The 25,754-nt window shown below is 45.4% G+C and overlaps 1 protein-coding gene across 6 annotated transcripts in view; it reads left to right on the top strand.

The window, feature by feature from the left end:
* AGAP1 (ArfGAP with GTPase domain, ankyrin repeat and PH domain 1) overlaps positions 1-25,754 on the top strand; it is a 560,398-nt gene that overhangs the window by 358,466 nt on the left and 176,178 nt on the right. For all 6 annotated transcript variants that reach the window (XM_032637223.1, XM_032637221.1, XM_032637225.1 and 3 more), the window contains exon 11: positions 18,727-18,895. In XM_032637223.1, coding sequence (XP_032493114.1) covers positions 18,727-18,895 — 169 coding nt within the window. The remainder of the gene's footprint in view (positions 1-18,726; positions 18,896-25,754) is intronic.

Raw genomic sequence — 25,754 nt, 5'->3', positions numbered from 1 at the left:
AAGATTAATAGAAGGGGACCTCGGGTGGTGTCCCCAGGACATCACTTCCCACTGGTCACCGTAGCTTCAGATTTCCCTTCTGGCACATCCTTTCACAGCCACATCTTCCCAAGCCCTCAAAGTCGGCCCAGTTCAATGGCATCATCCCGGATGTGTCTTTCTGGTTTTCACCCCAAGCCTCATCTCAGCTCCTACACAGATTATTTAGGAGCCCAAGATCCTTGGTCCCTCTGACACAGAGCTTGGCCTCATTCTGCCATTTCTGTAGCACAGGTGTCCCTCAGCCTTCCCTGTACCGCAGATAGACATCACTGAAGGAAGCTTTTTCACCCCAGGCATGTTTCCTGTTGTTGAAAACCTTAAACACTTCTCTTAGGGAGGAGAGGCCCTCTCCGGGCAATGGAATAGAATCGCCTGCGTGTGGCCAGATCATAGGAAGTGATCATCTGGAAATGAGAGGGAAAGTGGGCCAAACATTGATCCCACCCAGACGGAGGAAGTTCCCTACAAGTTGATATCAGCGATGCCTCTGGACCCCAGATTTACTCACTCTGTGGTCCGTGAAGTCTCAACCCCACCCTTCGCCCACTGCCACCCCTCCTGGCCTGCTTCCGCTCTTCCGCAGAGGCTCGGGGGCCGTCAGCAGTGGCTGGCTTGGGCTCATGGGGTCCCCCTCCCTCCTGCATTGTAGGTAGAGAGGAGGAGATGCAGGCATAGGAGGAAGAAGTGATGGTGGATTTCAACCTAGGTGTTCCTAAAGATCGGTGGTTCCCGCACTGGGGAAGGATAGCCGTGCGGTCTGATGGCAGGGGCAGAATAGCTGAGCAGAGCAGCGCCGGTGGGGGAGGACTGAAGGAACCCACAGGTCCGTGGCATTGTCTCTGTAACTGAGTGTATCAGCGCCTGGTCTGTGGTGGACCTGGGCTGCCGCCTTTTCAGAAGGCGGAACTTGCCTGGGAAGCTTCAGCTCACACGTCCTACCTACCCTTCCACATACAGTCAGGCTTCATTCCTTCTCAGTGTGCATTTTCAGGTAGACATCGAGAAACTGGCTGCACAGCGTCTGCTCTGGAAATCCAGAGGAAAGATCCTTTAACTGCAAGGGGATGCTTGCTGTTACTGTCTTCTCAAGATCACTTCAGACTCTTAAGAGTGTGTGCGTCTGAAATCGTCACCAGGAACCCCTAGCAAATGGAGGCTCGCAGAGTCAGTTGGACTTCTAAGGACACCCCCATTCCAAGTTTGGAGTTGCTGGGTGGCGTCAGTTTCATGGTAAGCCGAAGACCCGGGCTCAGAAGACAAGCCAGCTGATTTGATTCGTCTTCTTTCTCAAGATGCTGTTATTAAATTAAATACAAACCTAGAGCGCAGTTTAGATAACACATAGAAAACTCAACCAAGATAGCGAAGCTGCTTTGGCGTTGTAGAGTATCGACTGCCCTGGTTTTCCTAGGATGCAGGACGTCCAGTGCTAAAACCTGGGAAGTCCCAGGCAACTGGGAGAAGTTGGTCACCCGAGCTTCAGGACTCACCAGCTTAACCGCTCTTTCATCTCCACGTGGCATTTTGCAAAGACAGCCCTAAATATATAAATAAGACTGAAATAGTAAAAAGCAAGCTGTTGGGCTTCCCTGGTGGCGCAGTGGTTAAGAACTCGCCTGCCAATGCAGGGGACACGGGTTCGAGCCCTCGTCCGGGAAGATCCCACATGCCGCGGAGCAGCTGAGCCCGGGCGCCACAACTACTGACCCTGCGCCCTAGAGCCCATGCTCCGCAACAAGAGAAGCCACTGCCATGAGGAGCACACGCACCGCAACGAAGAGTAGCCCCCGCTGGCTGCAACTAGAGAAAAGCCTGCGTGCAGCCACGAAGACCCAACGTAGCTAAATAGATAAATAGATAAATAAAAATAAACACACTTTAAAAGTAAATAAATAAATAAAAAGCAAGCTGTTGACTTCTGCTGCTGCTCCGTGGTCTGTATTTTTTTGATCCTTGGAGAAAATTGTACAACTTCAAGACCTTTAAAAAGCCCTACCTGCTTAACTTTTTGCGGGGGAGACACGTCTTATTGTCCCGAGGTTTTGTGACACTTTGCTGGTTCCTAGTCTGGGTGGGTGAAAGGCAGCCTGTTCCGAGGGCCTTGAGTTCCCTTTCTATGGACTTGAATGTGAGCCTTAGGGAATACCTTGATAGAAAAATGGAGAGGATAATGAGAAGGAACTTGGACCTCGGCGCTGCACAGTTCAGCATCGCCACCCATTCATCTTCCGTGTCGAAGGAGCTGCCGTGGAGGGCACAGCTGAAATTCCTCCTGACAAAGGTGTGGGGGGGTGGGGGATTCCTAAGTGGACTTGTAAGAGTTCTCTCTTGGCCGCAGGTCAAGCCGAGGACTTTATGGTGCCCGGACCAGGAGGGTTCTCCCAGCTTCCTCCTGAGCGCACGTGGCAGGTGTGGACAGCCCACCTGGCTGACATGTGCTTGAGTTGCTCACACTTTTGAAATCCTCCCCCCTGGATTTCTTTCCCATTCTGTATGTTGCCTGAGTTATAGCAGCAGCTGGGGTGCTGTCATTTCTCCCTGCCCTGCAGAACTGGGCTTTTCCTTCTTACAGGACATTCATTCCTAATCAAGTGCCTTAGACTCTCCGGCTCCACAAAGCCTTGGATTCTGCAGGTTGCTGACATTTCCTTGTTTTTTCCCCCATGGACTTGAACTCTGAATTGCCATCGGAATGCTGATTGCAGTATGTTTCTAGTTTCAAAGTCAGGCCAAAAAATCCACTTGTTTACTGATACTGATGCCAAAATAACAAAAAGATGTGAGATGCTTTCCCCAGTAGGTATGCTTCTCAAAAGCAATAGTTAAAGGTGAAAAGGAAGGTACCATTTGTTGTAAGAACAACTCTTGCCTGTACCCACTGCTGGCAACTGTCATTTAAAATAACAATCCTGGGAATTCCCTGGCAGTCCAGTTGTTAGGACTCGTCCGCTCTCACTGCCGAAGGCCCGTGTTCAATCCCTGTTCAGGGAACTAGGATCCCACAAGCTGCAAGGTGCGGCCAAAAGTAAAAAAAAGTAAAAAATAAAATAACACAATCCTCACATAAAATGGGGACGTTTTACTTGAGGATTGAGGATTCACTAAGAATCTGTCCCTTCAGCCCGCTGCACACCCGTGAAGGGAGACCCCTGTCTCTTGAGGTGGTGAATTGAGTTACACTCGGAAAACCTCTCCCTTGTTTTCCCCAGAATATTGCAGAAGCCAGGCTACAGGGCTAGACAGACAGATTCCAAGCCCAGATTTCCAGATGTAGAAGCTTTGAGTCGTGGAATGACTGATAACCCTGAGAGAGAAGTCAGGCCTCCCTTTCTTTCTGAGAAGATGCTGTCTGGCGTGTCCTGGCTGTGTTCCACCACGGCAGTCAAACCTGCATCATTCTGTGATGAATGATTACGGGATCTTGCTACCCCTGTAAAAGCCGCAGTGCCGGAAGCTGTCCTCGGTCTGCATGTTCCTCTGCAGTCTGGCTTCTTGTGTTTCCGGTCTGATGCTCGTCATGCAGGTGGACCTTCATGCCCTTTGTCCACGGGAGGTACACCTGGTTCCCAGGCTGCCCACCTGTCCTGGCGCCTCTCACGTCTGTACCGCTTCGTCTAGTGTAGCCTCACCGAGGGCAAGGACTGTGCCCGGTCCCCCGTCTGCCCAGGGCCAGCATGGGCTCAGCACACAAGCCCGTACGTAGGGGCCACATGGCAGGGAGCATGGCTGCCGTGGAGCTTCTTGGCAAGTCTTTGCTCCTAGGCGCCCTGGGCTCCAAACCTGTCCTTGGTGATCCTGGCTCTGCTTTAAAAATTCTGGTGAGACTGGAACGGAGAAAGCCACCCACATTGCACAACTAGACCTCCCTAAGAATAGATTAGCTTACGTCGGGGTCGGAAGAGAACACACACACAAATGGCATGATACGGATGCCATAAAATCTTAGAACAGTATTGGAACCCAGAACAATCCATGTAAAGGTAGGTTAGGAAAATATGTAGGTATCAGGGAGCAAAGGTCTGGAGCTTAATGGCAACAAATGAGCACTTCTGTTCTCTAGTCTCACTGCCTGTTTCAGACAAGAGGGAAAGGGTTTGTAAGCGGTACATCGGACCGCGACAAGTACATTGGACCGCGACAGGTGTTTCTGCAAGCGTTTCTCAGATGGCAGGAGACAGCTCTGAGAAGCACCGAAAATCCCAAGTGTGTCTCCTGCTTCTGGGCCTGAAGGGATAAGCCCTGTGTGCGGGGCTTTGTCGAGGATGGGACAGAGGCTCACGTCCTTCAGTCTCCAGCATTCTCTGCTTTCCCAGAAGCAGCCACAGCCCCTTTATCCAAACGGATCAGTTTCAGGGCAGACCTGGCCTTTCAAGCCAGTGTCGTGGGAATCACCTCAAGGATCTGGAGGTGTTGATTTGTCCACCTCAAGGCGTACTGAATGCTCTGCCTTTTCCAGGGGGGCAGGAACCGAGGCAGCTTAACAGCAGGCGCTTGATGGGAGAGTGTATTCTTAAATACACCCCTCTCCAGTCAACGTAGGAGCATAGGCTCTTATGTTTATACATACACATGGCTCTGGGCGGAACTTCATTCAGTTTTATCTACAGAATGGGATCAAGGTGTGTTGCATCTCTGGCCTCCCAAACTTCATTACCTCCTTCCGTCTTACAGTTCCTTCCTTCTTTGATTTCCGAGGCGTTCCGTCAGCTTGCCCCCGCCCCGAGTCGATACCTTCTGGTTGCAGGTGGACAGAAGCAGCCATGGAGCGGGCCCCCTTATTTGTGGTTTCGGCTCCTGGCATGGCCCCATCCCCGCCGTGGCGGCCTGGAGGTGCCCCTGTGGAGCCCTGGGACTGGGCGGCTCCCTGGAATCAGGAGGCCCCTTTCAAGGTGATTGCTCTGCTGGCCTCTCTTCCTCCACCGTAGTCCCTGGGAATTCATCAGGAGGACCTCAGAGGTCACAGCTAGAGAGACGACTTCCCAACCCCTACCTGTCCTGAACTTTCAGAACTGCAGGTCTGCTCGGTTCTCCTAGAGTGGTACCTGCCCATCGCGTTTCCCAAAACCTGTCTGCACAGTGCGGAGAAGAGCAGGTCTTCCCATGATCCCTCACTTGTAATTCACGCCACACGTTGATTTCCATCCCTGCATTTGTTTCTTTTAGACGTTCCGTGCCGAGAGGATTCCCGCTTCACTTCAGACGGCGTCCTTGCTCCCTAGCAGGCCCCTCCGGGCCTCACCTGCTCCCTCAGTCTCCCGCCATCCCTCCTCCACAGCTCTGGTTTTCTTTTAGTTGCTGGCACTGGCCGCGTTCTGGGGGCTCCAGGTCCTGACAGATGCAGTCGCTGCCACCAGCAATGCTCTTTCCTGCCCCCTCCTGGTGGCGTCTTACATGTCACTTCCTCCCGGAAGCCACCTCCCCTGCTAGGCAGGCCTGTGTGGGCACCGCTGCTGTGTGCCCGCACCTTACCCTCTGGCTCATTTCCCTGTTCTCCTGCCTTATTTCATGGCCCCGATTCTCCCCCAAAACTGGGAGCTCCTCGGAGCCGGAGACATTCTGGGTCCTGTTGCCAGCGTTGCCTTCACATTGAGCCAGTGCTGTTTTGTCGAAGGAGTGAAAGAACGATGGCACGATTAGCCGAACGCGGGGCCTGTCCTCACACCTGTAGCCCTGCAGTTCTGAAACTGTAGGAAAGGAAGCCGCCGTGTGATGTTTTTAAGCCACAGGAAAGTGTCACAGTCACTTCCAGGCTCCATTTCTGCGGAATGAAGAGAAGGTCACCAAGGTTGGACAGGAGTTTGAGATGTTTTTTGGGTTTGTTTTGTTCTATTTGTAGTAAAACACACATCACATAAAATTTGCCATCTTCACCATTTTTAAGCAGATAGTTGAGGAGTGATAAGGCCGTTCACAGTGTTGTGAAACCATCACCACCATCCGTTTCCGATACTTTTTCATTTTGCAAAACTGAAGCCCTGTCCCCATTGAACACTGACTCTGAATTCCCCCTCCTCCAGCCACGCTTCTACCTTCTGTTTCTATGAATTTGACTATTCTGTTTACCTCATAGGAGTGGAGTCATGTAGTGTTTCTCTTTTTGTGATTGGCTTATTTCACTTAGCATCCTGTCTTGAAGGTTCATCTGTGTTGTAGCATTTCCTTCCTTTTTAAGGCTGAATAATATCCCATTGTATATCCATACAGTACCGTTGGATATATACAGTCCAGGGATTCCACCAACTGCAGATCGAAAATATTCGGGAAAAAAATTCCGGAGAGTTCCAAAAAACAAAATTTGAATTTCTCGCTCGCCAGCAGCTGTTGACGTAGCATTTACATCGTATTGGGCATTGGAAGCGATCTAGAGCTGATTCAAAGTGCGCAGAGGATATGTGTGGGTTATATGCACATACTGTGCCATCTTATATGAGGGACTCGAGCATCTGCGGATGTTGGTGTCCGTCGGGTTCCCGGCACCAGTTCCAGGTATACATACCACATCCTGTGTATCCATTTGTTGGACGGAAACTTGGGCCGTTTCCTCCTCTTAACTATTGTGAATGATGCCGCTGTGAACGTAGGTGTGCAAACACCTCTCTGGAGCTTGAGGTTTTAATGTAAAAACTGCAGTGTGGGAGAACTACTGAGAATGGCTGGATTTAAAGATGCCCAGCATTAATGAGGGCCCTGGATGAGAAATACCACAGAGAAATTCGCTAGGCCCAGTCATGAACGTGGTGGGTTCTGGAGGTTTGATAACCTGAACGATGGTCTGGAACCCATGCGGCATGCAAACAGCCACCCAGCCCTGCCCACACGGGCCATGGGCTCTCTCTGTGTTTGCCAAGTGCCCTCCAAAGGTGAGGGAGGCTGTCCCTCTCTGCTCTTTAGGTGACCTGGGAAATATTTTTGGCATTCATCCAGCGAGTTTCAGAGTGTATGATAAATTATTTCTCCCAGATATCAATGATTTCAAACCCATGGAATGATACTGCCACAGTAGTATAAATATTTTCAGGGAATAGCTACAAGGTTTTTTTTTTGTTTGTTTTTGTTTTGGGGGTTTTTTTTTTGCGGTACGCGGGCCTCTCACTGTTGTGGCCTCTCTCATTGCGGAGCACAGGCTCCGAACGCGCGGGCCCAGCGGCCATGGCTCATGGGCCCAGCCGCTCCGCGGCATGTGGGATCTTCCCGGACCGGGGCACGAACCCGTGTCCCCTGCATCGGCAGGCGGACTCTCAACCACTGTGCCACCAGGGAAGCCCCTAGCTACAACTTTTGTTAGAAAAAGATGACTACTGGAAAACTCATACCTATTACACATACACAAAAACGTTAGAATCTTGATCAAACTCTTATTTCTGCCCTGAGGAATTCCTTGTTTATTTTAGGTAGCCCTTGGGCTTTGAAAGTGTTTAGATTGATGGTTAAAATGGCCAAAATGCAGGCTCACCATAGTACACGTCTTGATGTTGAGAACAGAGTGACCGTAAGTAGGGTGAGATCAGACAAATAAAGTCTTCCTATCTGTATAGAAATTAAACCACCAGGTAGCCTAGACCCTACCTAACTTAAAAATTTTTCTACATTGAAAAATTCTTCTGCCTTCTTGCTTTTCAAAAAAACACAAAAGTATATATATGTTTTTATAACTGTACAGAGTTAACCATGTAGCTTGTGGATCTGAGTAAAGCTTCCAGAGGAGTCCTTGGAATACTGTCTTGTCAGTACGCGGTATGATGCTTCATCCTTGTACCCGATCTGTATCACTTGGTTTTCCATTTCGGGCCTTTCGAGGGTTACTAATTATGGCCGGAAATTCTTGCGAAAGGTAAATAAATCAAACCCGTCCGTTTTCTTCACTGACGGCACGTCGCTCCGGAGAACTCTCAGTGGGAGAGATCGGACGTGGGGGGCAGTGCGGGAATATTCTTTTTCCCTGCTGCCAAGAAATGGGATTTCATTATTCTGCTCTGTAAGTATGTGCTTCTCCGGTTCTAACCTGGTTGCCGGCTGGTTGCTACAGTGTTGGGAAGGAAGGAGAGGCGGAGACGGAGAGACCTGCTTCTTCTCAGGTGTGCCTTTGGCCCCAGATGGAAACCAGTCAAGGTGCGATTGGTGTTCATTAAGTGCTTGTCAAAACTGAAAAATTTTCTAATCAACAGCCATCTAGCCGCGGCCCCGCCGATGGCTGGGAGTTCCCGCCTCTGCCGCAGCGGCTGTTTGCCTGTTACAACTCTAGGCTAAAACGCCGCTGATTACATTAGGCTAAGCTGCGAAGTAAATGAACCATATCTTATTTAGGTGCCACGAGCTTCAGTGTAGTCCTGCCCCGCAGGGAACTTGATAGCGTTTTATGGCTTTAAAATTAGTGTAGCTTCCCATTTGCTGCAGGGTGCTGCCTGTTATGCCTTTGAACTCAATAAGCAAAGGGAAGGGGGCCTTTTGTTTTTCTCCCTTATTTTTCTCCCTTGCATGTTAGCAATTTCGTTTTGCATCTTTTCCAGACGGCATTTTGCAATAAAAATGTCTGACTACCCTGTACATGCCTCCCCCACCAAAAAAAGAAAAGAAAAAGGAGGAGGGGGGAGAAAAAGAAGAAGAAAAATGTAGAAAATGTCACGCGTTTGCAGAGGACAGTTTTTTTTTTTTTTTTTCCTATGCTGTGAAGTGAAAACTAGCTTCGCAGGTCACCCCCGTGGCTTCTCCTGTCGGAATGGCCACCCCCAGTGGGGACGCTGCCCGCACTTCGGGAAATGCCCACATAAAATCAGAGGGCAAGTATTTCAGTATTTTTATTGGAGAAGAGCAGTAGAGCCAGCATTTCTAAAGGGCTTTGGCATTCTTTCAAGCGCTTTGTATATTGTCTCCAGTTAATCGGGACAACAATCCGTGAGGCAAGAACTATTAACACCCTTGTTTTTCAAGATGTGGAAATCGGGACCCAGACTGGTTAAATAGCATGGCCCAAGCCCACAACTCCTAACAGGCAGAGGCTCCCAGGCTCTCTCATCGGAGGCCATCCTCTGGCCCGGAGGAGGCTAACTGTTTCCTGTGGACATCCATCCTTGGTTTAGGAAACCAGAAAACTACGTTAATCAGCGAACTGACTGCTTTTCATTTGAAATGAGTCTGATCATACTACTGTGAACCACCTGGGCGGGCAGTAAGTAGCGTTAGGAAAACAGACTCACTCCTAAAAAAGCAACGCGTCAGGAAAATAAATAAACAATGAGACTTCCAGACAGGCCTAGTGAAAGTTTTGAAATTAGAAGAAGTACTTAAATTTTGTGACGGGCAAAAACTGAAGTGGGAATTTTCCTGTCCTGTGTTGGGCCAAATGGTAGAAGAAAAGGCTTAGCGATCATTAGTGTCCTCTGAAGACAGACGTATGTGCTCTCCTTCTGTCTTAAAAATCTGTTTCTTCCCTCTAGGAAATCTCTTGTCGCCGTCCCTTCCTTTAGGCACTCCTTTAAGTGGTGTCCCTATGCTTTTACTCCTTCCCATTCCTTTGCAGTGTCTGAGTTGCTTTCGCGAGTGCGTAAATCCTACTTATTCATTTCTTCAGTAAAAAGTCACTGTGGTGTCTGTCTTGCGTCAGACACTTGCTTGGTGCTGGGGATACTGTCCCTGCCCTCACAGAGCTCACAGATACTAAATAAATATACAAATAAACATTTTGTAAAAGTGTTTAAAAAACCGCCACAACAGTGAGAGACCCGCGTACCACAAAAAAAAAAAAAAAAAAAAAAAAACTGTTTCTTTAAGTGCTTCATGTTCTAGCAAATTCATCCCAAGAAATCTGAAGTTTTAAAGTGGTTCAGATAGAGCTAATTATCATTATGGTGAACATTCCTACATAACTCAGAATTTCCAAGCTCTAACTACTGGTCCAGTTGTTTCAAGCCATATTTAATTATTAAAAGAGTCGTGGAGCCAGGGAATGGGGCTGGCTCCTTGTAGTTTATTGCTGTGAACTCTCACTCATGCTTGCCTCTGGGAGAGACCTGCCTGCATATCCACCATGCTTGCCTCTGGGAGAGACCTGTCGTATAGGCTGGGTCTGAGCACGCATGGGTTACAACTGGGTAATATTCAATTTAACCTAAAATGAGAAAAATCTTTCTTGCAGTGTAAAGCTCAGTATACTAGGTCAGTCAAGACAGATGCAGTCAAGAAGCAAAAGGTATATTCATAATTCAACGTAGAATTTTCTGCTGTTTTGATTTATATTATATTAACCTGTTCCCCCTGGGCTAATGTTGGACTTGAGCCCACATGTGTTGGATGCCAGCGCTTTGAGCACACGCACCGGAGAGGTTTGCCCTGCTTCAGTGGTGTTGAGCTCCTTGTGGAAGCGAAGGGTGCCACCACGGATCCCCCACGACGCTTCACCAACCTTTTCCGTTACCACCTCTTAGGTAGTTACCCAGGCCCAGCAAAGCCTTGGTTCAGAATCAGGTGTCCTAAGCGTTGCCTTTGCCTCAGACGCCATTTGACATCCAATTTGCCAGGTATCTTCTTCCTGCGGTGGCCACAGGTCACGTTGTCATCCGCTGGTCAAGTGGTCTTTCCGAAGCAGCTCCAGAAGTGAAACAGTGGAATTCTGTTGGCTGTCTTTGGGAAAGCAAACTGATTCTCATAAGGTTTTTCTCTTTGAAGCTGCCTGCTACCTTTGCTATTGTAACTCTGATCCTTTGGAGAGAAGGAGAAATTGTCTTCTTTGAGGGATGTGATCTGAAAGGATGTGGCCGGGAGATTTCGCATAGTTTTACGATACTATTTTCATAGTGTTTTTAGGGTATTACTTTCCTCTGTGCCTGTGACTATAGATGAGGCTATTGTTCACTATTCATCCATGTTGGACTTAAGCGTTTGCTTGGTCTCTTTGAAGGGATGGTGTTACGTATGTCTTTATAGATGAGTTTCCTTTGAAAATAGTATTAAGTGGAGTTTGGGAATAGCAGTGCATCTGACAATGGCTTCTCTTACATCTTTTTTTTGAGCCCAGAAGTAAGGGTTTTAAAAAACAGAATTTATATAAACTACTGTTCCTCTTGAACCTGGACACATTCATGAAGTGGAATGAAAATAGGGAAGACTGAGTTCTTCCTCTCCTCCAGGAGAAGACAGACATATCTGCAGACCGTTTCTAATATCTGCACAGCTCAGGCTGCAGTGCTCCTCCCCCAGCTGTGTGCATAAAATCACACACACAGAGCCCTTGGCTGTTTCGTGAACATCAAGCTAGACTAGTGGGTGTCAAACCTTTTGGCCTTAGGGCCCTTTTACCTTCCTAAAAACTGAAGAATCTGAAAGAGCTTTTGTTTCTGTGGATTATATCTATTGATGTTTATCATGGGAGAAATGACTGAGAAAACATTTAATATTCATATAATTCATTTAAAATAATAATAACCTATCCATTACATATTACTCCATAAATGACATTTTTTTAATGAAAAAGATACTTTCTAAAACGAAAGGCGATCATGAGCAGGGCAGCATTGTTCTCCATTTTTTCAAAGCTCTTTGATTTCAGTTCAGAAAGTCAGACCATCATTTCTACTTCTGCCTTCAGTCTGTTGACACATGTCGTTTTGGTTAAAGTATGTGAAGAGGCTCTCACAGAGGTATTTAGTTGGAAGAGGAAGGAGTGTTTTTTATTTTAAGTGTGCTTTTCCGAAAATTTATTTTTTTGAGGGATAGCTGATTTGCAATGTTATGTTACTTTCTGCTGTACAGCAGAGTGATTCAGTTATACATACATGTTCATTCTTTTTCATATTCCTTTCCCTTATGGTTTATTATAGGATATTGAATATAGTTCCCTTTGCTGTACAGTATGACCTTGCCGTTTATCCATCCTATATATAATGGTTTGCATCTGCTAACCCCAAACTCCCAATCCATCCCTGCCCCCTTGGCAGCCACAAGTCTGTTCTCTATGTCTGTGAGTCTGTTTCTGTTTTGTAGATAGGTTCATTTGTGTCATAGTTCAGATTCCACATATAAGTGACATCATATGGTATTTGTCTTTCTCTGTCTGACTTACCTCACTTAGTATGATCGTCTCTCGGTCCATCCGTGTGGCTGCAAATGGCGTTATTTCATTCTTTTTAATGGCTGAGTAGTATTCCATTGTATACATGTACCACATCTTCTTTACCTGTCGATGGACATGTAGGTTGCTTCTGTGTCTTGGCTATTGTAAACAATGCTGCAGTGAACGTTGGGGTGCGTGTATCTTTTTGAATTAGAGTTTTTGTCTCTTCTGGATATATGCCCAGGAGTGGGATTGTTGGATCGTATGGCAGCTCTATTTTTAGTTTCTGGAGGAACCTCCGAACTGTTTACCGTAGTGGTAGCACCAGGTTACGTTTCCACCGACAGTGGAGGAGGGTTGAGGATTTATAGCCGTTTCAGATCATTGAGATCATGCATGTTCTTCTTGGATACTCCACTAAAACTTGACATGTGACAGTCTATTAAAGCTGAGGAATTCAGTGGAATTTTCCTTCTCTGCTACATTACATCCAACGACCTGTCTTGCACTTTGAATGATCTTGTATCCATGCATGTGACACACCATGTGTCAGTCATTTCAAAAAGCTTGTTTAACCGAGGTATGCAGATTTCCAAATGGTGATACTTTTCATCAAGTAATACCCCAAAATCACATTCATTGATATCACCACCAGTCTTGTCAGAAAAGTCTCCAGGTATTTGGAAGGTGTCATGGTGAGAGACACAAGTTTTCGAAATTCCCATTGTTGCTGGAAAGCTCAGATTCTCTCACTGGCCACAAATACTGTCAGCCGCTTTCCTTACAGTACAAATACAAGAAAAGTACTTGTTCTTTTTCAAGAAAATATCTACCACATACCCAAGACCGAATAACCATAGTTAATGTCTGACATAGTCATTCTTTGAAGTTGAAGTGTTGTCCCAGCAAACAAGTGGCGAATTCAGCTTGTGAATGAAACAGTCAGGGAAGAGCCTTCCTGTGCAGGGTGGTCAGCCCTCACGGCGCAGCAGAAACACTGAAGTATACTTGCCGTGGCATCACCTGGGAAATTTAAAAGCTCGAAGGTTAGAATGTTTTTAATCAGTAGGTTTTTTTGGGTTTTTTTTCTTGGTTTATTAAGAACATACTTTGTTATCTAAAGTTAGCCAGTATTCTTCAAAATATGATTTTGAATGGCTGTAAGTTATCACGTAATTCAAAATATTTGTCATGGGCCTTTAGGCGCTTGCTTTTTCTTACCATTATATAACTTCAGTGAAGATACTTGAACTAAATTTTGTCGTATCTTTGAACCGTAGAATTATTACCTAGAAGGGAAATTCCTGGGGGGGGAAAATGTGGCCATTTTTTCAGGCTCTTGATTTAACAGTGAATATACTTCTGTTAGCAAGATATGTGAGTGTTCTTATAACACCACCTCTGGTTCAGTATTCTCTTAAGTTCCTCTATTTTCTTCTTTACAGTTACGGGAAATTAAAATGTTGAAGTGTTAATGTAAAAGGAGTTCAGACCAATAAAATCAAAGGAAATACAAAAAAAAAGGAAAACATCCTTAGGTGAAACTTTTTTGGGTTTTTTTTGTTTGTATTTAGAGAGCGTGACAATCAGTAAAATACTGACAGTGTACAAAGTACAACGTGGTTACCATTGCCTTGATTCGTGCTGTGGAGTCAGCGATATTTATTACCCACATCGCTTTTGCACCATCGAAGCAAATTTCAACAGAGGGAAAAAGCAAACTATGTCTTGGGGTTGTTTTGAAAATAGTGTCGAACTCATGAAGCCCCTGATAGGGCGTTGAGGGCCACACTTTGAGGACTGCTGAACTTAGGTTATGCAAAGAGAAAACACGTGACTAGATCAGCCGTGGCAAAAAGACCAAGGCAAGCATCAGTATGTCCTAACAGTTACCTCACTTAGACAAAATATTAGATAGTAATAGAAAATAATGAATTTCTCAACGTTTATGTACAGTTAGAAACCAGAGCTTATTGAGAAAACCTAATTGGAACAAAGATTTCTGTAACTTTTCCATCATTTAATTATGGGAATGAAGAATCTTAATACCTTTAAAAAGTATATGTTAAAACTGGAGCAATGTTGATTGCATTTCAAAGCTGTGTGTCTTATGCTGACGATCTAATCTTGAGATGCCAGTCACATCATTGATGCGTTTGGGTTTAGCTCTAAGATCTTGTTAACTGCTTTTTGGTACCCTATGAACGCACGAAGCAAACCATCTTTCACCAGACAGCCAAAGGTAACAAAGGGATGGGAGGCAGTGAGAATCAATATAGTAAGAGTATTTTTAGGGACTATTGATGGATTGCTGTATTTTGAGCTTAACTTCAAGTGCCAGATGCCCCAGAGCTGACTAAGACGAACTCACCATTTACTGGGAACTGTAGGCCGTCACGCACACAGAGGGCTCTGGGATGGGCAAGACGAGACCCACACATCGTTCCCTTGGCCGTCCGGGGAGAACTCCGGTGGGGTGTTTTTAGGAGCTTCGTGCGGTATCTTGATGAGGACTTGGTACCACTCTAATTGCCGGAGCTGAGTGCCATCCAGTGATGACCTCCCAGTCCTGGTAATGGGTAACTGTGAGATTTTAGGACAACAGCGTGACAGCAGCCAACCCGTTCATTCTCGAATCCGGAGGGATCTGGTTACACCCGCCGAGGCACTCAGGACTCCACGCCCTCTCCCAAGGCAGCCCCGCCGAAGGTGGGAGCCACACTGAGCTGTGCTTCTGTCAGCAAGCTGAAAGCTGTGGGTCCCTGACACGGCTCTCAATTGCTAGCAGGTTCCTCTCACTGCACCTCATTTGCATCTGGGACATCAATTAGCATGTTTGTTGAGGCTAATTGAATGAAACTCAATCATAGCTCTTAATTGCTTGACTATGTGAAAAGAAATCACATTAATGCAGCTAATTAAGTGTACGGCAATAGATGCAACATAATTAGGAGGAAAATGTAAAAAACAAGGGATGGCAAAGGTGCAGGAGCGGGGTGGCAGGGGGACGCTGTGCTGGGTTATGGAGCTTCATCCACGCGGTCGGGGACGGGTCCCTCTGCTCCGGCGCCTGCTTGCAAAAAATAATCCACGAGATGAGCACGGACAGCTTGAGAAGAAAAATGCAAATAGGTTTGCAATTACTACTTTTTCAAGCTGCTGAGGGGCAGGAGATAGCACCTCTGGGGGGCCTGGCTCTTGAGTGGGCCCCGGGGACTTGTTAAGTGCTGTTTAAAAGTACTTGGCTTTGAATCACCCTCATGCCTTGTTAAAGGGTTTTTTCCCCTTTTATCCTCGATCAGCATTTTCTGCAAGGAACACGGAGAGGGGTTGTATCTGTAACGTTTGCATATCAAAATCAAGCTCGCTGGCTTTATTTCCCCCTGCACGGTCCCTACCTCGGACCATCAGGCTGCGCGTCCCACTTCTGAGGAGGCGACATTGTTTGGTGGTTGTAGCTTTAATTTCTCAAGTACCAAGCTGGGGAGAGATGAAAAGGGTAGTTCTTTCAAAAACGGAAAACTCAGTGTTGTTTCTCTTGGGAGAAGCTAGAAGCCTCGGGCTCACGTATCCACCTGTTTCTGAAAGACTTTTATGGATTAGGAAATGGATCTGGTCACATTTTTATAAATTTTAGTGGCTTGAAATTTAAGAATTGCCAGGCTTATATTCTGATTTTCTTAAGAACTGGTTCTTCTGCACTTTCAATGCCTAACTCAGGCAGGAAGACAGATCCCCCAGCCCATGCTGAGCCAAAGATAAATGGGTTCTGTCGCCGCGTTCAAATCCAGAGAGCCAACACTTGGTACATTTCTATAATAATTTTAAATAAAATGTCCTGGTTATTGTATGTTAAAACATGCCTATTAAAAAAGAGACCACGCTGAGGCGTAGTCACTCTCTGATTAGCCTCATTTTAGAGCCCATAAGCCATAAATGCTCAATTACGCTCCTGTTATTGTATTTTAATTTGTTAAGGATTGGCATTAAAGAAAAAAGTTGTAGCAAGTTGATATTTTTAAAGGAGTAACTATGCAAGAAGGAATTCATTATTTACAAGCATTAACTTTGGTTTTGAAACTTGGGTTTGCCTATTTGGAGTAAATGTTCATGGAAGTAAATGAAAGATGCTTAAGAACAACCTTTTTTTTTTTAAATAACCTTGACCCTCGGTCCTGTACTAACCAAAAGCCACTTCCTTCTTCTGTGTGCTTTTTGTTGGCCATCCTGGTGGTGAGCTTGGTCATGAGACGTCTACATTTCTTTCATTCCGCTTTATCCTTTAGCCTAATTTAATGATAATAACTTTCTTTCCATCCTTTGTCCTCATCCTTTCAAAACCACAACTTTTTTCATAGTAGATTATATTTGCGGCAGGGGGCGGTGGGGGGGGGGGGGGCGGTGGTAGTTGAAGCATCTTGCCTTTCAAGTGGAGTCTTTAGTCTGTTCCCAGCTGGACACAGCCCACCCCTTCTCCAGACCTGTGATGACCCTCCTCCTAGATGCCCGTGGCCGACCCCGGCAGATGTCCCTCCCTAAGCTGCCCTGGGAGATTAAATGCACAGCTGGGCAGCCCAGGGTGCATCAGCACCTCTGCTCCCGGCTTCCCCGGCTGACAGCATACGTGCTGGTGCAGATGCTTCTCTCTGGATGGTTTATCATTGCTGAGGAAGGCCCAGCCTCGCCCCTCCCTGGAGGAGCTGATCTGAATTTGCCCCTACTTGGTGCAGCTTCTGATCCTTTGTTTGTCTTCAGTCCCACGTTCCTCCTGATTCTAGCCTCAGCTTTTTGACCTTGAGCTCTGCACTGAGAATCAGCCGTTTGAGGTCTGTCCTTAGGAAGTCACCCTGGATGCTGCATCATCATCTCCTGGGCTGGTGCTTGGTGAACCTTCAGGGTTCTGTAATCTCCATCACAAGGCCCCCGTTCACGTCATGGAGTTTCTCTTCCAGCCCTTCCTCCTGTGTTGAGAATTCTCCCACTCCCTTTCCTGAGTCTGGGGTGGCTCCCATGCGGCCACAAGTCCAGCTGCTTAGGTTTCAGGTGAGGTCTGACACTCAGAGCTGGCCCTCCCTCCTACAGATGCTGGAGGGAGGACAGTTCTCTCTGTCCCATACGGTCCCAGCGACCCATATGCGGGTTCTTCCCCCTGTGTTGGAATCTAGTACTTTGAGTTCCTTTTTGTGCCATAACTTCTGTCAGCAAACTTCCACTACTTGTGGATAAACCAGTGACTGCTTCTCAACCCCTTCACCTTATGGAATATGGACATTGTCTCACAATTAAAAGAAGCCACTGGAGTCCTTCTCTTGGCTTCCCTAGCACCTTCTGTGCCCTCTGAAGCTTCTGCCGTACACCTGGACTGACTTTCCTCGTCCTGCAGGCTGAGGCCTCTGACCCGTGCACTTTGCCGGTAGACCTTCATCTAGTTCTCTCTCTGTATCTGTTGACTCTGTTGATTGGCAATTATAAGGAAACAGCTCGCTTCTCCAAACTCCCTGGGTCGCTTGCAGTCGCACACCGGATTGTTTGGCAGTTCTTCTAAAATTAGATTGACGTGAACTTTATTGTTTATAATCATACAAATTTATTGGTCTTTTCCCTTTATATCCTAAAAGGAATCCACCAAGATTCTGCCAAGGAAGGAATCTGTTTATTTCACTTCCTGGTTAGTCTTAAAACGCTTGAAATATTGTTTACCCAAGAGTGATTTAGACTGTATCCTTTCTTCATGTGTGATGTTGGTTTAATGATATATCTGCAGAGACAGGGGGGTTCATTGCCCCCCCAAAATGTATGAAAGGGTCAATAACTCCTCTAATTTGTCAAGAGGCCCCTCACTCTGGCTCTCAGTTGTCTTCTCTTTCCCCACCCAACAGCCGATTCTTAAGTATTGTTTTCCTCCATATTGAATTAGGTGACGGCACAAAGAATTCCCTGTGTACCTAGACTTCCCTTTAGTTCCGTGATAGCTGCTAGTCATTGACCTCCAAAGTGTAGACAAAAGCAAGATACTTTTTCTGAGTAGTGAATCACTTGGAGAAACATAATGCTTGAGTAAAAGTAATGTGCCTTCTTTTTTAGCATCCAGCTCTTGTGACCTCCATGTGTTTTCAGCACCGTACCACTGACCCCCTCAGACATCTTCCTGAACAAGATGCTTGACCTCTTACTTAGAGTTTTCACCTGAGTTCCCACCAGACAACTTCAGTCTTACCTAGATGTCTAATGGTATTGCTCTCGGAGACAAACAGGTTATTACAAAATAGTTCCCACTCCATGGAATTTTACCCCAAACTTACAGGAAGAGCCCAGGTGCCTAATGTACCATCTAACGTGCAGCAGCTCACAAAATAGGATTTCATGTCCGTACTGGTGTCTCGTCCTCCTGGGTGGAAGGCATCGACTGTGTCTCCTGTATTTCCAGGGCCTGGGTTAGTTCAGGACGCAGAGGCAGAGCTGATATCAGTGTAATGATGATGCCACCAGTACAAGACAGATCAAAACCTTATTTTTAAGCGCTTGCCACCGTGGAAGGGTCATAGGATTACAACTCAGGATGTCTGATAGAACCTCTTGTCCTAGATTGTAAAAGGTCTTTCTTTTAATCTCTCTTGGATGTTTAACATTTTGAACAGGATTACATGCAGAATGTTCATGGCAAAGAGATTGATCTTCTGAGAACCACTGTGAAAGTCCCAGGGAAGAGGCCGCCCCGAGCCACGTCGGCCTGCGCGCCCATCTCCAGCCCGAAAACCAACGGCCTGTCCAAGGACATGAGCAGCTTGCACATCTCACCAAATTCAGGTAAGCTCACAGCCGACATGCTGAAGAAATCCAGCGCAATGGCAGCAATGGGTGGTCCTGGCTGGAGGACAGTGCTGAGGTTTTTGGATTAAGTGGAGATTTTGACCATTAAGGTTGTAGACTAAGGTTTACAAGTCTCATCTCTTCTGTGGATGATTGTTTCCGCTACACCCTTGGGTTCCTGGACTGCCAACAAGCAAACTGTGGCACTTTGAGTCACAGCTGCACAAACCACTAGGCTTTCCCAGGGCTGGGCGGTTGAAAGTCATGTTTTACACATGATGGAGGTTTAAGGGCCTTCTAGAAAACATGAATTCATTGTTAAGGTGTCAAGGATTAGTATTAACTAATTTGTAGTGACTGTGTTTAGAAAAATGGAAAAGCCATTTGGAGCAAGATTTAAAGGAAACCCCTGGACCTGTATAAAAGTTCAGATTCTCTCAGTTTTCTCTTGTAACTGTTATGTGATTCTTTCACACAATTTTGGTTTTCTTTATTCTCTTTTAAGGGAGAATTTGGTTTTTGCTCAGGATCAGAGAAAGTTAGTGTTTTCTCGGAATAGATGTGTTGAGAAATTCCTGGCTTCGGTGTGCAATGCAAACCATTCAGAGTGTTGTGGTTTGTTTTTGTTTAAGAGTCTTGGCAAACTGTGCTGTGGCTTTTACCTTCCCGTGATCGCTTATCAGAGAAAAGGTGGTAAGAGCCGCTTTAAGTCTTCCACCAACAAACTCGGACTCCTCCAACGTATGAAATCCCTTCACAGATTTCAGTTGTTTCCTTTCCTGTCTCCAACCTACATCTGATCTTCTCAAAATAGGTTTCTGTTCTGCAGTCATTCCTAGCATATGCCTCTGCTTCTTAAAGATGCTGCCTTTTTTCCTTTCTGAAATGTTAAATGTTTTTTAAGAGGAATAATGCTGACCCCACAGTTCCATGGCATGAATGACATTGTTTGGCAAAAGGAAGGTGAGAAAAAGGGGACAGAATTCGGGGTCCAGCAGCCTGGGTTCTACTGCCTGGTGCTGCATGGTGTTGAGCAGGTAACTGAAGCATGTTTTACATTAGGCTGATCTTGCCTGGCCCTGCCCCCATCACAGAGGTGTGACGGCAGGTGCTGTGGAAACTCATGAAGAGCAATACAAACATCAGCGGTTGTGACTAATCAAAATAAAACTGGCCTTCCTGATAACAGAGACATTAGTTCATTCCAGAAAGGTGATACGGTTACTTTATGTGGTCTCATGACCTGCTGACCTTCCTTCCAAGTGGTACATGAGTTTTCCTTTTCTAGATGGTGTGCTAACTCCATGGGATGGGAAGAGAGAAAAGCGCCCAAGAAAAAAATACGTTTCTATACTGAATAAAAAGCTAATGTCTTCATTAATTCATTTATTTGTTCAAAAAGTACTTGCTGAGCACCTGTTCTGTGCCAGGAATTGTGCATTCTGTGGATCCAGAATCTCTGACCTCCAGAACTTCTATGCGAGGCAGTCACCCTATAACCAACTTTCCACTTCCCCTTCTGACCATTGGGACACATCTATCCATTTATTTGTTCAAGTCAGCAAGCATGTATGAAGTTTCTAATGTGTGCCAGTCACTGTCCTGAGCTCTGGGGGTACAGAAAAATGAGGCATAATCCCTATCCTCTGGAATCTCACCCTCTGGGAGGTGGGAAAGGTGAGCACATGAGCCAGTGCAGTGCAGCAGCTCATAGGAGGTGTGAAGGCCCAGGGGTGATGTGCTCGGCTTCACCCCAGGAGGTGGGGCAAGGCTTCAGGGCTTGAGGGATGCCTGTGTGGGGTGTGAAGAAAGGATGGGAACTTGCCAGGCACATAGGATGAGGGAAGAGTCCTGACGATTTGAAGAAGTGTCGGCTATGTAAGATTTGGAGTTTGAAATGTCACCTTGAGACATCTTTGGGGCTTAACTGCCACTTACTGTCCTAAGGAAAATGTAATGTTTGATAACAAATAGAAATACAAATGCCATATGAACTTTATCATATCCCCAGAGGAGGTTATGTCATGGGCCTCGGCTAGGGATTGAGTTTTCAATGCCCAGTTGCTTTGTCTTTAAGATTCTTGCTATTGGGTGGATGGGAAGATTTGGGTCACGATTGAAATCCCTTTTCCATGGTCACACCCATGGTCGGTTTATTACGGCACATCCTGTCAACCCTAAGCTGGGGAAATCCCCATTCAAGGAGCCTGGTAGATGTTTCATCTTCTTTGGATCACAAGTAGGGACTTGGAAGTGGGAATATGTTGTCCGCAGGAGCACAGCACCACTGTGCTGTGGAAAGTCCCTCATGGTCACGGCAGTGCTCAGGGATGTGGTGCCCTCAGCTAAGCCTGTGGTCAGTGTCCTTGCCTGGTATCACCCAGAGCTCTACCCTGTTGTTCATAGAACTCTCTCACGTGAAGAATTCCAACCCAGCAAATTTAATTTGAAGTAAATGGATGCTACTTTTAAGTGATGGACTTTTAGCTAAAGATAGGCATTAGTTATTTTAGAGCTAACTTGCCGAAGAACTGAACACACTACTTAACCTCATCTTTCATTCTCAACTCATTTGAATTCTGCCATTTTGTTTTAGACTTCTGGATTAACTGGACGTCTTTTGTTTCTTTTTAGCTTTTTTCTTTTTTATTCGTTTTCTATCTCCATGTTATGAATTAGATCAACGTTATGTGCCTTCCCTTCTAGTCATCTTTTTCATTCACACAGACCTGATACACACTTGTACTGAAATCTTTGTGTGTAACTTATTAATGTCTTAGCATAAAAGTCCATAGGCAAAGTGACTCAGCCAATGGATATAAACACTTTCAAGATTCTCCGTACATATTTCCAAATTCATTTCTAGAAAGGTTTTATATAAAATACCCTTCCGTCCATGAAGTGAGTGCTCATTTCACCTCTACACATTTTTAGAAGCTATGCTAATATTATAGGCAATAAAAATATCTCGTGTTTTGTTTATTTGGATTTCTTCAGTTAGTAGTGAGGTTGAACAGCTCATATATTTATGGGTTTTGTGTGTTTCTTGTTTGTAATTGTCTAGATGTATCCTTTGTCCATTGTTGCACTAGGTGCTTGTCTTTTGCTTATTGACATGTAAGAACTCTTTGTATGTTAAGGATAACAACACTTTGTAATATATTTTGCAGCTATTTCCCCAGTTTACTATTTGCTTTTTGAATTTTATAGTCTTGTTTACATACAGAGTTTCCCCCTCTTTAGTATGTAATCAAATCATAAGACTTGTACTTCTGTAGTTTCTACTTTAGATATTTAGAAAGCCTTTAATAATCCTGAAATAAGATCGTAATTCATATATATGATTTCAGAGTTTTATAATTTTATTGTTGTTCCTTTTCCCCTTTTTTATAATTAACCTCTAAGCCACCTTTAATTTGTTTGGGTCTATTATATATAATAGGAAATCTAGTTAAACTTTTTATTCAAATATGTAACTAATCGTTCTTTCTCCCTTTGTTATTTCCTTTTCCTGTTGATTCTATTTGTCACCTTTCTTGCACAACTAACTCGTTTAATCAAATTAGCTATGTTTTGGGGCTTGAAAATTTATTCCATTGACCTACTTTCTCCGCGTTGTGTGGATTTACCTCATTGTCTTAGATTCATGGCTCAATTTATATCTGGTAATGTAACGTATAACGTGGTTTCATATTACTCTTTTATTTTATAGTGTTTCTTGGTTATTGTCACCACTTATTTTTTCCCGTAAACTTCAGAATAACTTGAAACCTTTCTCTTCCCCGCTAAAAATAATCTCATTGTGACTCTAACTGGCATTGCCGTTAATCTATGAATTAATTGTGGAGGAACTGACATCTTAACTCTATTGAGTTTATCATAGAGCACAATTCTCTCCCAGTTTACTCAGACTTACTATATACCCCTCAGTAAAGTTTTAACACTTTTTTCCATTTAGATCCTGTATGTGTCCTGTTAATCCATCCTGTGACTTTATAATTTTCGGTGAAATGTGAAACTGATACTTGGTGGGGCGAGGGGTTGTCTATTCTATCATCTAATTGGTAAGACATAAGAAAGATCCTAATTTATGTATTTTTTATATCCAGCCACCTTACTGAACTCTTCTGAGTTGGAATAATGATCCAGACGCTTCTCTTAGTTCTCTAGTGTGCGGTCATAGTGCATTCCATGATCCAGACGCTTCTCTTAGTTCTCTAGTGTGCGGTCATAATGCATTCCATGATCCAGACGCTTCTCTTAGTTCTCTAGTGTGCGGTCATAGTGCATTCCATGATCCAGACGCTTCTCTTAGTTCTCTAGTGTGCGGTCATAGTGCATTCCATGTTTCAAACATTATGATGCCTCTCTGTGTGTCAGTGTTGACTTTTAGTTTCTCCCAACCAGTTTTAATGATTTGGATACCTTATTGCTTTGCCTCCTGTACCATTCACTTACCATCATTATTGACTCTGCTGCATGCCCAGCCCTGATGGGTGCTCTGGAGATTCAGGGGGCCCTCCCTCCAAGGGCTTACACTCCAATGGGAGGCGGAAGAATCAGAAGATAAACACACAAGCAAGACCACTGAAGCTGGTGAAAATTGCTGAAGGGTCTAAAAGGGGCAACTGGATAGAAAATTACTTGCAGGAGATGGTGGTCTTATGTTATTCCTAGTATCGGGGAGTGGTTGGCCAGTATTGGAATGCTGACTACCTTTCAAACATTAAAATGCTAGAAATGTGATGCTCTTAATACCGAGTTTCGCCAGGGACTTGGGGAAGAGGAGGAAAAATATACTGTCGTGCCTGATACTGCATACCTGCAGACTGATAACCCAGCCTGGGTCTCATTTGGGAGCTCGCGAGTTAACCAGAGCAGAAGAGCTGCAGTGAAGATGGGGTGGCTGCCAGCTCCATTGGGCACCTGTGGGATGCAGGCACTGCAGGCTGAGGGACACGTTCGGGAAGAGTTGACCAGTGGCATCCCCACCACCAGCCCCACTGGGAAAGTGAGCAGCATGCCTGGGAGGGTACCCTGATGTGAGTGCCCATGCTTGCAAGAGAAGGAAGCAGGTTGGAAAACTCAGACCTCTGCATAGACCCGGGGAAACATAAATGAATGGCAAGGAAGGGCGGCTCTGACCATGAGGGACGTAATGCAGGTGTGCCAGCCCGCCCATGAACTTGTATTGTTGGTCAAAGACGAACCCGCCAGTCAGCACGTGCCACACACGTGCCCCAGGGCTGCCGAGTCTGTTCAGCCCTGATCTTACTCATAAACACGAGTGGACAACCAAGACGTCTGTGGAAACCAACAGTCAAAATGTGAAAGACCGACATAAGCAAAAGGACAGCTGATCTTGGAAGAGAGAGAGTGATAATTTGGGGAAAGAGAACTTAAGAGGAAATTACAACTGGGATCATCAGAAAGATTTAAAAGGTTGGCTTTTGTACTCCAAAATGAAACAAACAAAAGATGACATGAAAAACCTGGGGAGAAAGAGTTCTTGGAAATTAAGGAGAAAGTTTGCAAAACTAAACATTTCAGTAGATGGATTACATACTATAAAGAATTTGGCTTAAAGAAACTGTTGGCAATATAACAGAAGAAAATACGCTAGAGGTGACAAAGGAAATGACAGTATCTTCCCATCTGAAGAGTCGAGTGTCAAACTGGATGGGAGAGGAAGCTCTGTAAACACGGACAAATCCCCAAAAGCATCCAAGATAACAGGAAGACTGAGGTTACCTATCAAGGAAGAAAACTCTGATAGTCCTTGACCTTCTCAAGAGTAACACCTTGTATTTGTTACAAGAACAAATAATTTTGAATCTAGAAGCTAATGTAGAGCCAAACTACTATCAATCAAGTGCGAAGACATTTTTAGGTCACATACAGGGATGTAGAACACTTCCCTCTCAATGGATTTCTGAAAAAATTACTTAAGCATCTACTGCAAGAAGAAGAAGAAGGAGAAGGAGGAGAAGAATCGAGAAGATATTTCTTTATTCAGACCTGGTTAAATTCCACCTTCCGCATCACATCTTCCCTTTCCTCCAGGGTCACTTGCTGAGGATGCCCAGGGTATCCGCCCCTTGCACTGCTTCGGCATGGAACCTACATTGCCATTCTAACGGGAAACCACATTTTAGAGTCTGCCCAACTGTCATTGCAGGGATGCTCCCAGGGAAGGGGTCAAATGTCCAAAAATATTTTCTGACGCGAATTTTTGGCTGGGTTGGTAGAACAACATTCATATATGACAATATAGGACTGTTCCGGCTCTGACAGGTATTTTGACATTTCAGTAGACAGCAGGAAAACATAATGGCCAACAGCAGGGGCTTTGGAGCCAGAAACCCCAAACTGAATCCCATCTTCCCCATCTTAGGACCTAAAACCCCAGCTTCCTCATCTTGAACATGGGAAAACAGTGCCTACCCCCATCCTCGTAAGGATAACACACCGCATGCCCCCCCAAAGCCTGGCCCGAGGTGACTCTTCAGAACTGTATCAGGAATCCATCGTAATAGCCGTGCTCATCACTAGTGAAGAAAAGAAAGGAAGAGGGTTGAGAAATTGTGTTTTTGAATTAATTTCGGTAAATGCCATGAAGTGTTTATTTAGCCTTTGAGTAGACATAGTGGGTCAGAATCAACTAAACCCATGCCCCGCAACCCACAGCTCCCCCCCATGATGGCAGAGAGCTGGGCAGCCAGAGAAATGCCCTTCAGGACTTCCCTGGATCTCCATGGGGGGCTCCGCTCCGGCTCTGTGTGTCCATCCTCTCTTTATGCCTGTGTTCGCCATAACTCCTGGTTGCGACATTTGCTTCCCAGATGACAGCTATCTT

This window comes from Phocoena sinus, chromosome 7 (assembly GCF_008692025.1).
Source record: "Phocoena sinus isolate mPhoSin1 chromosome 7, mPhoSin1.pri, whole genome shotgun sequence".
NCBI classification, from domain to species: domain Eukaryota; kingdom Metazoa; phylum Chordata; class Mammalia; order Artiodactyla; family Phocoenidae; genus Phocoena; species Phocoena sinus.
This window is presented reverse-complemented; position numbering and strand designations above follow the sequence as displayed.